General features: G+C 39.2%; 1 protein-coding gene across 1 annotated transcript; it reads left to right on the top strand.

Moving 5' to 3' along the window:
* Positions 1–760: 760 nt before the first annotated feature.
* On the top strand, positions 761–1623 carry LOC145796366 (uncharacterized). The gene is made up of 2 exons (XM_082881452.1): positions 761–1161; positions 1314–1623. The coding sequence occupies exons 1-2, from the start codon at positions 761–763 to the stop codon at positions 1621–1623; spliced, it is 711 nt and encodes a 236-aa protein (XP_082737578.1).
* The last annotated feature ends 9578 nt before the right edge of the window (positions 1624–11201 follow it).

The following is an 11201-nucleotide window of genomic DNA, read 5'->3' on the forward strand; positions in this document are numbered from 1 at the left end:
AGTTTTTGACTTTGGTGAAAAGGTTTGTGATTCTTTTGATAGGGACGACATGAATTCTTCACCTCCTTCTCGTATTCAGGGTATTCATTCTGTGTCTGTTAGGGAGGGGTGGTGAGGGAGTCATCTGCGGGTATAATGGTTTCTAACAAGAATGATAATTGGCCTCTGTTAAATACAAATAGGAACTTTACTAGTGGCAGTTTGAACGCACATGCGAGTAACATGGACACTCATAGAAATGATCTTTTAATGGATGAGTCTCCTAATCATAAACTTCAGAGGAACAATGTTTGTGGTCATGATGGTGATGAGTCCGCAAAGTGGTTAAGGAAAATGGGTAAGTATGTGTCCTTCCCTTTGAAGGAGGATGATGTGCCTCCCTTTGCACAATTACTTGACACTCTTGGGTTGGCATTAGTAAGTAGAGGTGGGAAGAAGGTTTGGTCTAGGAGGGAGGGGTTTACATTTAAGGGGGGTGGCAGTCATAGAGGTTTGGGGCGAAGGAAAGGGTTGAGGGAATTAAGAAATCTTGAAAGTAGCATCAATTATGAGGGTCGGGGAAATGAGACAAGGGGTGATGATGGTTCTCGATGAAGATCTTCAGCTGGAATATTAGAGGACTACGGTCTCGTAGGAAAATGGACGTAGTTAAAGAGGTTCTGAAAATGCAACAACCAGACATAGTGATGTTTCAAGAGACAAAGTGTGAGGAGTGTGATAGGGTTTTTATTAGGAGTGTTTGGGGGACTCGATTTAGGAGATGGGCTGTCTTGCCTTCTACAGGGAGATCCGGGGAATTCTGATTATGTGGGATGATAGAGTCGTATCGAAGTGTGAGGTAGTTGCTGGGGTATTTTCATTGTCTATTAACTTCAGGAATAGGGATAATAAGGTATGGTGGCTGACAGGGGTTTATGGTCCTAATAAACCCGGGAGTCGACAGGAATGGTGGGATGAGTTAGCAGGATTATTTGGGCTTTGTTCCCCTAATTGGTGTGTGGGTAGGGATTTTAATGTGGTTAGGCTCGCTTCGGAAAAACTCAATGGGGTTTCCACCAGTAGGAGTATGAGGGATTTCGATTCTTTTATAAGGGATTGTGAGTTGATTGATCTTCTCTTAAGTAACGCACGGTTCACCTGGTCTAACCTTCAGGAAAATCGGTGTGTTGCAAGTTGGACAGGTTTCTTCATACTTTAGGATGTGAGGAGTTATTTCCGGACATAATTCAAGAGGTTGGGCCAAGAGTTGTGTCAGATCATTGTCTTGTGATTCTTGAGAGTTGTCCTTTTAAATGGGGTCCCACCCTATTTAGGTTCGAGAATATGTGGTTGGAAAATCGATCTTTTAAGGAGTTCTTTAAGGATTGGTGGGAAAATGGTAGAGTCCATGGGTGGGAGGGCTTTAAGTTTATGCAAAAGTTGAGAGGAGTCAAGGATAATTTAAAAGTTTGGAAACAAGAAGTTTTGGGAGATATAGGTGCGGTGAAAGCTGGTTTAATTCGGGATATTGAGAAATTAGATGTGAAGGAGGCCGAGGAGGGTTTATCTGGAGCGTTAAGGGATAGGCGGTCAATGCTCAGAGTGAAGCTGGAAGAGATTGTTTTTAGGGAGCAGATTTTTTAGGGTCAAAGAGCTAAGTTGAAATGGGCTAGAGAGGGTGATACCAATTCTAGATTTTATCATAGAGTTACGTCGGGAAAGAGAAAGAAGAGTTTTAAAAAACTTGGTAGTGGTTCAGAATGAGGTTATGTGTAAAGAGAAGCTTATTGTCAAGGAGATTTTTAATTTTTATTCAAATTTATATTCTAACGGGGGTGCGGATCATCCAGGGATTGTTGGCATTAATTGGGCTCCAGTGGAGTTAGTGATGGCTAATTGGCTTGAAAGGCCTTTTGAGGAGGATGAGATAAGACAGGCTGTATTTGAGTGTGAGAGAGATAAGGCTCCAGGTCCGGATGGTTTTTCAATGGCCGTATTTCAAGATTGTTGGGATATTGTAAAAAGTGATCTCTTGAGAGTGTTTGGTGAGTTCTTTGAGAGTGGGAAGGTTAATTTGTGTACCAACGCATCCTTTATCTGTCTAATTCCCAAGAAAGAGGGGTCGGTCAAGATTGAGGATTTTAGACCCATTAGCTTGGTTACTTCTCTCTATAAGATTTTAGCAAAGGTGCTTTCTAGGAGACTTAGAGTTGTCCTTGGGGAAACTATTTCCTTGGCACAAGGTGCGTTCGTGCAGGGTCAGCAGATATTGGATGTAGTCTTAGTAGCTAACGAGGTTGTGGAGAAGTATAGGGGGCTACGTAAGGAAGGTGTTGTATTCAAGGTAGACTTCGAGAAGGCATATGACCATGTTGATTGGGGCTTTGTGGATTTTGTTTTGGAAATGAAGGGGTTTGGAGTTAGGTGGAGAATGTAGATTTGGGGGTGCTTGTCGTCATGTAATATGTCGGTCATTGTGAACGGCAAAGCTGGGGATTTTTTTCTAGCATCTAAGGGTCTAAGACAGGGTGATCCTTTATCACCTTTTTTGTTTATTTTAGTTGCTGATGTATTGGGTAGGATTATTGATTTAGCTAAGGGTAAGGGTGTCATTGAGGGGTTTGTGGTGGGAAGGGATATGATTGGAGTTACTCATTTACAATTTGCGGATGATACTATATTCTTCTCATCAAAGAAGGAAAATAAAGTGGGGAGTTTACTATAGATTCTGAGAATTTTTGAAATTGTGTCGGACCTTAAGGTCAATCTTAACAAGAGCAGTGTTGTGGGTAGTAATTTGGATGATAGTTATGTGCATAGGGTAGCAGATATGTTGGGATGTTCTATTGATTCCTTTCCTATCAAATACTTAGGGCTTCCATTAGGAGGAGATCCTAGATTGGCGTCCTTTTGGGAACCTGTTCTTGTCAAAATTGGGAAAAGATTGGAGGGCTGGAAGCGAGCTTTGTTGTCTAAGAGGGGGGGGGGGGAGGAGATATATTTTGGTACAATCTATATTAGGATCTGTTCCTATCTATTTCCTATCAATTTTCAAAATCCCGATTAGCATTGCGAGGAAAATTGAGAAATTGATGAGAGACTTTCTTTGGGAAGGGTGTGAAGAGGGAAAATGGGTTCATTTGGTTAGGTGGGATACGGTTTCTCTTCCTAAGGAAAAGGGTGGATTAGCTATTGGAAACATCGTTGCTAGGAATATTGCTCTTTTGGGCAAGTGGTTGTGGAGATTTTCGATTGAAAGTGATTCGCTGTGGTGTTCAGTTATTAAAAGCAAGTATGTAGTTCAACCCAATGGTAGAGATTCTAATGTGGTTAGTAGAGACAATTGTCGTTCACCGTGGAAATCCATTTCTTATTTGTATCCCCTTGTGTCTAACTATTTTTCGTTGAGAGTGGGGAATGGGGTGAACATTCGCTTTTGGGAGGATGTTTGGTTAGGGGATATCTCGTTTGATAGATTTTTTCCCCTTCTTTACCGGTTTGTTCGTTCTTCAAATGTTTTGATAGCGTCAGTGGCTTGCTCTTCTATGGCATCCATCTCTTGGAATTTTGATTTCATTAGAAACTTGAATGATAGGGAGGCGGGGGAGCTAGCATCTTTGTTGGTAGTGCTTGAGGGGTTCTGTCACACCCCCAACTTGCCCCTAAAAGTTCGGGCATGACCCATTCAAAAACAGACATATAACCTGGTATATATATATCATATGGGGCCTTGACGGAAGCACAAAACATACAAGAATACAAAATTAAACAAATTCCATCGAGCTATTTCTAACATGCCAGGATCTCATACATTACATGCACCATAAGAGGTTGATAGAATCCAAAAATATTTCTTGACAGTACAAATATATATATACATATACAGACCCAGCCCTGTAGTCGGGCATGTAACAAAAACTATTGGAGTTATTCACAATCAACCTTGGAAGGGTAGCCAAGAAATAAGCCAATTATCTTAGTAGACTTCACAAAATGGGTGGCCTTGTGAGTGCTTGGCTACACGAAGGTTGTCAAAAGGAACCGGGCATCATAGGTTAGGATTGACCACCTGGTTGGTTGCCTACAGAAACAGAAATATCAGAGAGTGAGCCGGGCTCAGTGAATAGTAATACATAATGAAACAATGCTCAACTTGAAACATGACATATATTAATATTTGTGTAAATGCAGGGATTACAAAGTTAGCCTGATTCTGTAGTCATCTTATAACGGCCTTAGGCCCAATCTTGAACATAAAAGCTTGATATATCACATTCTTAATTCATAACGGCTTGAAGCCCTTAAGCATGGTGGCATAATGCCCTTGAACATAGTGGCACAAGGCCCTTAAACATGGTGGCACAAAGCCCTTATAACATATGGCACTAAGGCCCTTGAAACGTGTGGCACAAGGCCCTTGTAACTTGTTGGCATTGAAGCCCTTGAAAGTGGCATAAAGCCCTTGAAAGTATACTTATACGAACTCAAGAGGTGTCTCACACAGATTCTAGAGGTGGCTCACGTCGTAGCACATAGTTCCGTGTAGCACTTTGCTTCATATCACAATAGCTTATAATGAGTGGCCGTAGGCCCAGCGTCTTGTAGCATAAAGGTATTTTATCTTTCCCATTCCTTTCTTTACATACTTGGAACGTGCTTGAACATTAACATACATACATGAATCATACATACTTGAAACATTAATCATAGTTGCGTACTTGAGACATTAACATAGTCGTGTAAACGAAATGCTAATGAAAATCATTAGCCATATGTAAAGAAGGTAATGATACTACTACTCACAGTGTTGCGACGACGCGCTTGTTCCTCCCGGAGTGTGCCCTGCACACATTCAACCTTTACAATTTAGCTTCCTTTCCATATCAGATTACTTTCTGTTTCGTTTTATTTCGAAGGAATTAATACATATTAAAAGGCATCAAATACATATTTCAACAACATTAGAGGGTTTTACACGCAAAACGGAGCGATCCGCATTTTTCAGCATGGGCCGCACGTGCGGCTGTGAGCCCCGCACGTGCGGCAAGCTCTCCCGCACGTGCGGCAAAATGCCCCGCACGTGCCTTTTAGACAGTGGCCGAGCCCCTGTTTTTCACCATTTCCCGCACGTGCGGCCATGACTCCCGTACGTGCGGCAGCACCTCCCGCACGTGCGGCCATGACCCCCGCACGTGCGGCGATTCTGCTAAAAAATGTCCGAAAATTCTTACAAAATCCCTCCTTTTGGCACATATATACAAGGCTTAAATTAGCATTCTTACTTGATAATACAGGGTCCAAAATCATGTGAAGATGATGGCAATTACATCAATCTAATTTAGTTCATCATTCTTAGGCTCACAACATCCACATGTCCACGAGAATTCTAACTTCACTCATCCATAAACATATATCCACATACTTGAATTCAAATTAAAAGCTCAAATACAACTTCTCCACGGTTAATTCAAAGTGCATCAAACAACCAAGTAAGGGTATTTTACCCATTAACTGCTACACATACACAAGGTTACAATTACCATCTTCAAATACCATAACCAAGGGAAAATCTTACTCAAAGCTAAGAGAAAGGTTGTAGAAAATGATTAGATTTACCTTAAGCTTGTGCTCCTTAGATTCTCTACCTTCTCCTTGTTGAATTCCTCTCAAACCTTCACTCTCCCTCTCATCCTTTCTCTCTTAGGAAATAGCTTGGAGAAACTCTTCTAAGTCCAACATATATGAACATAAATATATACTTATATATAAGCATATCATAGGTGAATAAAACAAGAATCATTTAGTTTAATCATCATAAATTGAAATTTCATAAACATGCTTAATATTACCTAAAAATTATACTGATCACATATATAAAATCACTTTCAGATAATTAAGCCTCTAAGGCTTCCAATTTCTAATTTAAGCTTTCTCATGTAACAGATATTTTTCTTGTTGAACAGATAGACATTCTTAATCATATGGTTCACTTACTTAATTTAAATTTTCCATAGGATTTCATAGTAAGCATTCAAATCATCAAAATAGGATCCGAAAATATAACAAAGAACATGTACGAGGGTCGGGTTATTACAGGTTCTCTCTTTCTTCGTCTTGTGATATTAGGGTGTGGAATTTGGGCTCTTCAGGGGTCTTTTCATGTAAATCCTTTTTTGATAAGTTCATTGATAATCCTTTTATTCCCTTGTTTCCTTCTCATAAGAAAATTGGAAAGTGGATGTCCCTTATAAAGTGAAGTTTTTCATATGGTCATTGGCTCAAAAGGGTGTAACAACTAATGATGTTTTCCAAAGGAGAAGGCCTAATCACTCTCTTTGTCCTCAATGGTGTGTGATGTGCAAGAGGAACTTGGAGGAAGCGGATCATTTATTTCTTCATTGCCCGGTGGCTCGTGTATTATGGTAGCGGCTGTTTGGCTTATGTAATGAACAGTGGGTTGCTCCGCAGGATTGTATTCAAATGCTTCTTATTCGGTTTATAGGGCTTGGGAGAACCAAGAGAGCTAAAACAATGTGGACATGCATTGTTTTTGCTATTTTTTGGGCCATATGGTTGGAGAGAAATGGTAGAATCTTTGATGGCAAGGAAGCAAGTGTAGAGGCTTTGTGGGATAGGGTGAATTATTTGGCGTCTTTTTGGGCATTTGTATCCCCTCCTTTTAAAGGAGTTCCCTTGTTCTTGATCTCTAGGGATTGGGCCGTTGTTTGCCTTCCCTAGGGCTATGAATTTTATGTTTTTGTTTCGCTCTTTTTCTTTCTCTCTTTGTATGAGGACTCCTTGTCTTCTTTTTCATTTTTAATAAAATTTTGTTGTTGCTCAAATAAAAAAAAAAATACAGCATCATGCTTGAGAACTTTCGAGTGATTCATTACAGACATTCCATGCAAAAACCCAGGTTTGTATCCAGGGATGGATCTAGGAGGGGTGGAGGGGGGGGATGCGGTCACACCCCTAAAAATTATAAAAATTATGTATATTATACTAATAATAGTAAGATAATTGCAAAAAATGAGAAGTTACATTACATGTGTATTTGGCCTCCAAATTTTGAATCTTGGATCCGTCATTGTTTATATCCTCATAAGCTGGATTTTTGACCTAGAACATTCTCAGTCCATCTTACCATCATTTTAATAGTTTGCCTAATCAGAAATTATAGTAACACCTTTATTTCCAAACAAACATATAATTAAAGATATACATATAACAATTAGGCATAATTTTCAACTTTCTCCTAAAATAAGTTACCAATATGTTCAAGAAGCACCTGATAGTGGCTGGCATCACTATCCCTCTCCACAATTGCCGAATTACCCAACACTGCTGACCGAACCGTTGAAGCAACAGTCGAAGCACCGTACGAGGCCATCCTCGAGAGCGAACGAAATGAAGCCGGAATCAACCCATTGGCCCGGCCCAGCCCTGGCACAACTCCATCACGTTTCCGGCCATCATTACTCATCTCCAGAACCACCAGCAGCAGCACCCCCGCCAAAAGAAGAGAATACAGAAATAAAAAGCTTCTGATTCCCCAAACTCTAACTAACACTGATCATAACCTCAAATTGGTGCCTTTAAATGCAGATAAGAACACTACAATGTCACAAATGGCAACAAATCACAACTCACAGGTGTCTCCATCAGGTTTCCGGCCATCATTACTCATCTCCAGAACCACCACCGCCAGCACCACCGCCAAAAGGAAGAGAATACAGAAATAAAAAGCTTCTGATTCTCCAAACTCTGACTAACACTGATCATAACCTCAAATTGGTGCCTTTAAATGCAAATAAGAACACTACAAAGTCATAAATAGCAACAAATCACAACTCACAGGTGTGTCCATCAACTGCAAACAGCAAAACAATATCCGAATTTGGAAAACCCCCAAAACCCTCGAACAAACTTCCGAATCAGAACAAAAAAAAACGCTTCCGATTCCCTGTCCTGCTCTACTTCAATTTCCCCCCCCCCCCCCCCCCCCCCCCCCAACGAAGTGAAAGTAAATCCAAAAGTGCATCCGAAAATCAATCAAAAACCACAAAATTTTCAAACGTTTCACGTATAGTATATACGAAAGCAAGCTAAAATCAAACGAATATTTTTTTTTTACAAATTACAACTAATTTCCGGGCAAATAATTGGAAATAAAATAATGGTTTGAATTAAAAAATATTAAAGATTCATAGGCAGAAATGTGTATTTATTGATAACATATCGGGAAGATGTACAGATACAGATACAGAGAGAGAGAGTTGAGATAGTGAAAGAGAGGGGGGGTGGAATTATGAAAGACTACTGCAAACGAATCGATTGTTCATCAACCGTTTGCGCTTGGCTGGTTAAAATTGCTTGAATTTGATTTTTACGCTTGTTTATTAATTGAGCTAAGTTTAATTAGTCTTAAATTGAGTTCGATGAGATTCATTAACATAAAAATAAATAAATAAATAATTATTTTTTTAATAATGTATTTTATTTTTTATTTATGTTTAATATTTGTTTAAATTTATTTTTAATATAAGTATTTTTGTATATTTTGTTCATAATTTTTTTTATATCTTAATAAGAAAATTAATTTTAAATTTTTTTTTGGAGGATGAACTAGAGACGTCGAATTATTCTGGATGATGTTTGAGGGCAATGTGGTGTGTATGTTGAGACTCTGAGCCATTTCTTGTGAGACTGTCAGGTGGCTAAACGGGTGTGGGCAGAGAGCCCTATTTTTTCTTTATTCATGGGCAACCTACTTTGGATTTTGAGTCTTGGGTGGAAGAGGTGGCTATAATGGTGTAAAAATGGCCTGTGGCTCGTGGGGTGGTTCGAAATTTGCCCGTGGTTCGAGGTGGGCCTGGCCCGTTTAGAACCATTTACGCCTAGGCCCAAGCCTAGCCCGATGCCTTGGGCCTGGGTCATCATTTTGAAACTCGGCTCAGCTCGTGGCCCGACCCATCGACCTACTCAAAAGCCCAGCCCGCCCAAGACCCAGTATTATTTTAATAAAAAATAATAAAAATTTGGTGGAAAAAATAAAAAAATAAAAAACTGTTTAGGCTGACTCAAAGCCCGAGCCTAGACCCAGCGGTTTGGCCCAAGGCCGGCCTGCTGACCCACCTAAAGCCTGAATTTGGGCTTGGGCTTGGGCCTAATTTTTTTGCCCGTGGACCGGTCCGGCCTGGCCCCGATTTTTTACGGGAGCTTGCAAAGCCCGACATGGGTCGAGCCTGATCCGAGCCCGGATGGGCTGGGTCGGGCCAAAATTACACCCCTAGTGGCTAGCGGTTGTGATGAAGAGGGGATGGGTGTTTTCTTCTCTATTTGTTGGGGGATTTGGCTAACTAGGAATAAATTGTTATTTCAAAAATGGGCCTACTCTAGCGAAGGAAGTTGTTAACTTGGCTTGTGGCTTGATTTGTGATTTTGCTCATGCTCGTGAGAGTGTTTCTAGGCTGGTTTGTCGAAGTAGAGACTTAGTTTGGATTCCTACGGCTAATGGAATCTTCAAACTGAACTTTGATGGCGTCGTGTTTGATCAACATCGTGGGATTGGGATGGGTGTGGTGGTGCGTGACTATCAGGGGGAGGTTATTGCAACGTTATTGGAAAAGAGACCGTTTTGGGTGAATGCAGACTGTGCTAAGGCTTTTGCGGCAGCCCGAGCTGTTGCTTTTGCCCATAAGTTGGGTCTTCTTGATGTGCATTTTGAAGGGGATTCGATGACTGTTGTGACAACTCTCCAAAGCAAGACGGCAAATCTATTGTCTTTTGGCCTTGTTCTTGATGGTGTAGCAGAGGAATGCAACGGTTTCGGTCTTGTTGCGTGTCTCACGTGCAGGGGCGGAGGAAATTAAGGACGAGGTGGAGTACATGCCCCCTCAACTTTTGAAAAATTGCACTTTTATCGTTAGTATAAAATTTATAAAAAAAAAAAAAAGTTTCAATTTAATCCATTTAAATATAATATTAAAATTTTAAATCACTATTTTCTTTACATTTTCTCTTCAAAAAAAACTTGTTTAATATATTGTTACATGTCATCAATTTTTTATATTAGAGAAATATTATATGTCATTGAATTTTTTTGTTATATCACCTATTATATAAATACTCATAATTAGTTTCATTGTATAGAAATACTTATTACACAATTAACAACAAGTAATAATATATTATTATGGAATTCAATGATTCAAAACTGTAATAAAAAAAATTTAAAAAAAGAAAAGAAAAAGTGATATATAGCAGTGTTTTTGTATTATTTATGTGCCTTCTCTCTCATTTCTTTTTCTTTTTTTTATATTATTATTATTCCTATCTACATCTGTTTTGTGCGTGCAAGTTAACATAATTTCATTTTCATATTTTATAAGGTATGTAATTATTTTTCAAACCATGTGATCATCATATATAAAATCAAATTAAAAACAAAAAATGATTAAGATTGGTTAGTTCGAGCTTATATTTAAATATAACATTTGCATTATAATGCTTTTTATTCCTACCATAAAATAAAAATTAGATTCAGTTTAATTGTAATTTTTGTTAATATTTCAACTCAATGGTACTCTCTCTGAGCCAAAATTCTGACTCCGCCACTACTTATGTTGCGTCATGGTAATGAAGTTGCTCATCGGTTAGCTCGTATGGCCTGTGCTGGGGTGGCCAATGATTCTAGAGTTTGGATGGAGCAGGTTCCATCGTGCCTCACCTCTTTGGTGGCTGCTGAAGTGCCTTGTGCCCTCTCCTGGACTGCTTTAATTTGTGTTTCTTTTGAGTGGTTCTTGTTTTCTGATTTCTATCTGTATTTCCCATCTAAAAAAATAAAAAAATAAAAAACAAAATAAATCATTCAAATTATTGAAACAAAGCTCGCGATAAATCCTTGAACCCGAACAACAACCTTGAACCGGAGGAAATCCAAGTCCATCTTGAAGAACTGAGATTTGGGTTTGGTGTTTGGGCTTTTAGTCATATAGTAGTTGAACAAACAAAAACCTTCCCGTACTTCTTGCTCGTACTCGTCTTTGGATTGCCAAGTTATTGAGTAATGCTATAGCAGAGCCAGGTAAGTATTTAGTAAAAATTTTATTAAAATATTTAGAACTTTAAGTATTTTCGTAGTTTGTTTTGACAATGTCATGGTAAATTACTTTTCAGTCTAGGTGAGAAATAGTTTCGCTATACGCAAATTTCAATCTGTT

The sequence above is a fragment of the Camellia sinensis genome, chromosome 7 (genome assembly GCF_055761805.1).
Source record: "Camellia sinensis isolate YWXY chromosome 7, ASM5576180v1, whole genome shotgun sequence".
In the NCBI taxonomy this organism is placed as follows: domain Eukaryota; kingdom Viridiplantae; phylum Streptophyta; class Magnoliopsida; order Ericales; family Theaceae; genus Camellia; species Camellia sinensis.

Excerpts from the sequence above, each read along its gene's own strand:
- LOC145796366 (XM_082881452.1), top strand. The coding sequence starts at position 761 with ATGGGCTGTCTTGCCTTCTACAGGGAGATCCGGGGAATTCTGATTATG. Across the intron at positions 1,162-1,313 it reads TCTAACCTTCAGGAAAATCG|GTTCGAGAATATGTGGTTGG; the intron begins GTGTGTTGCAAG and ends CACCCTATTTAG.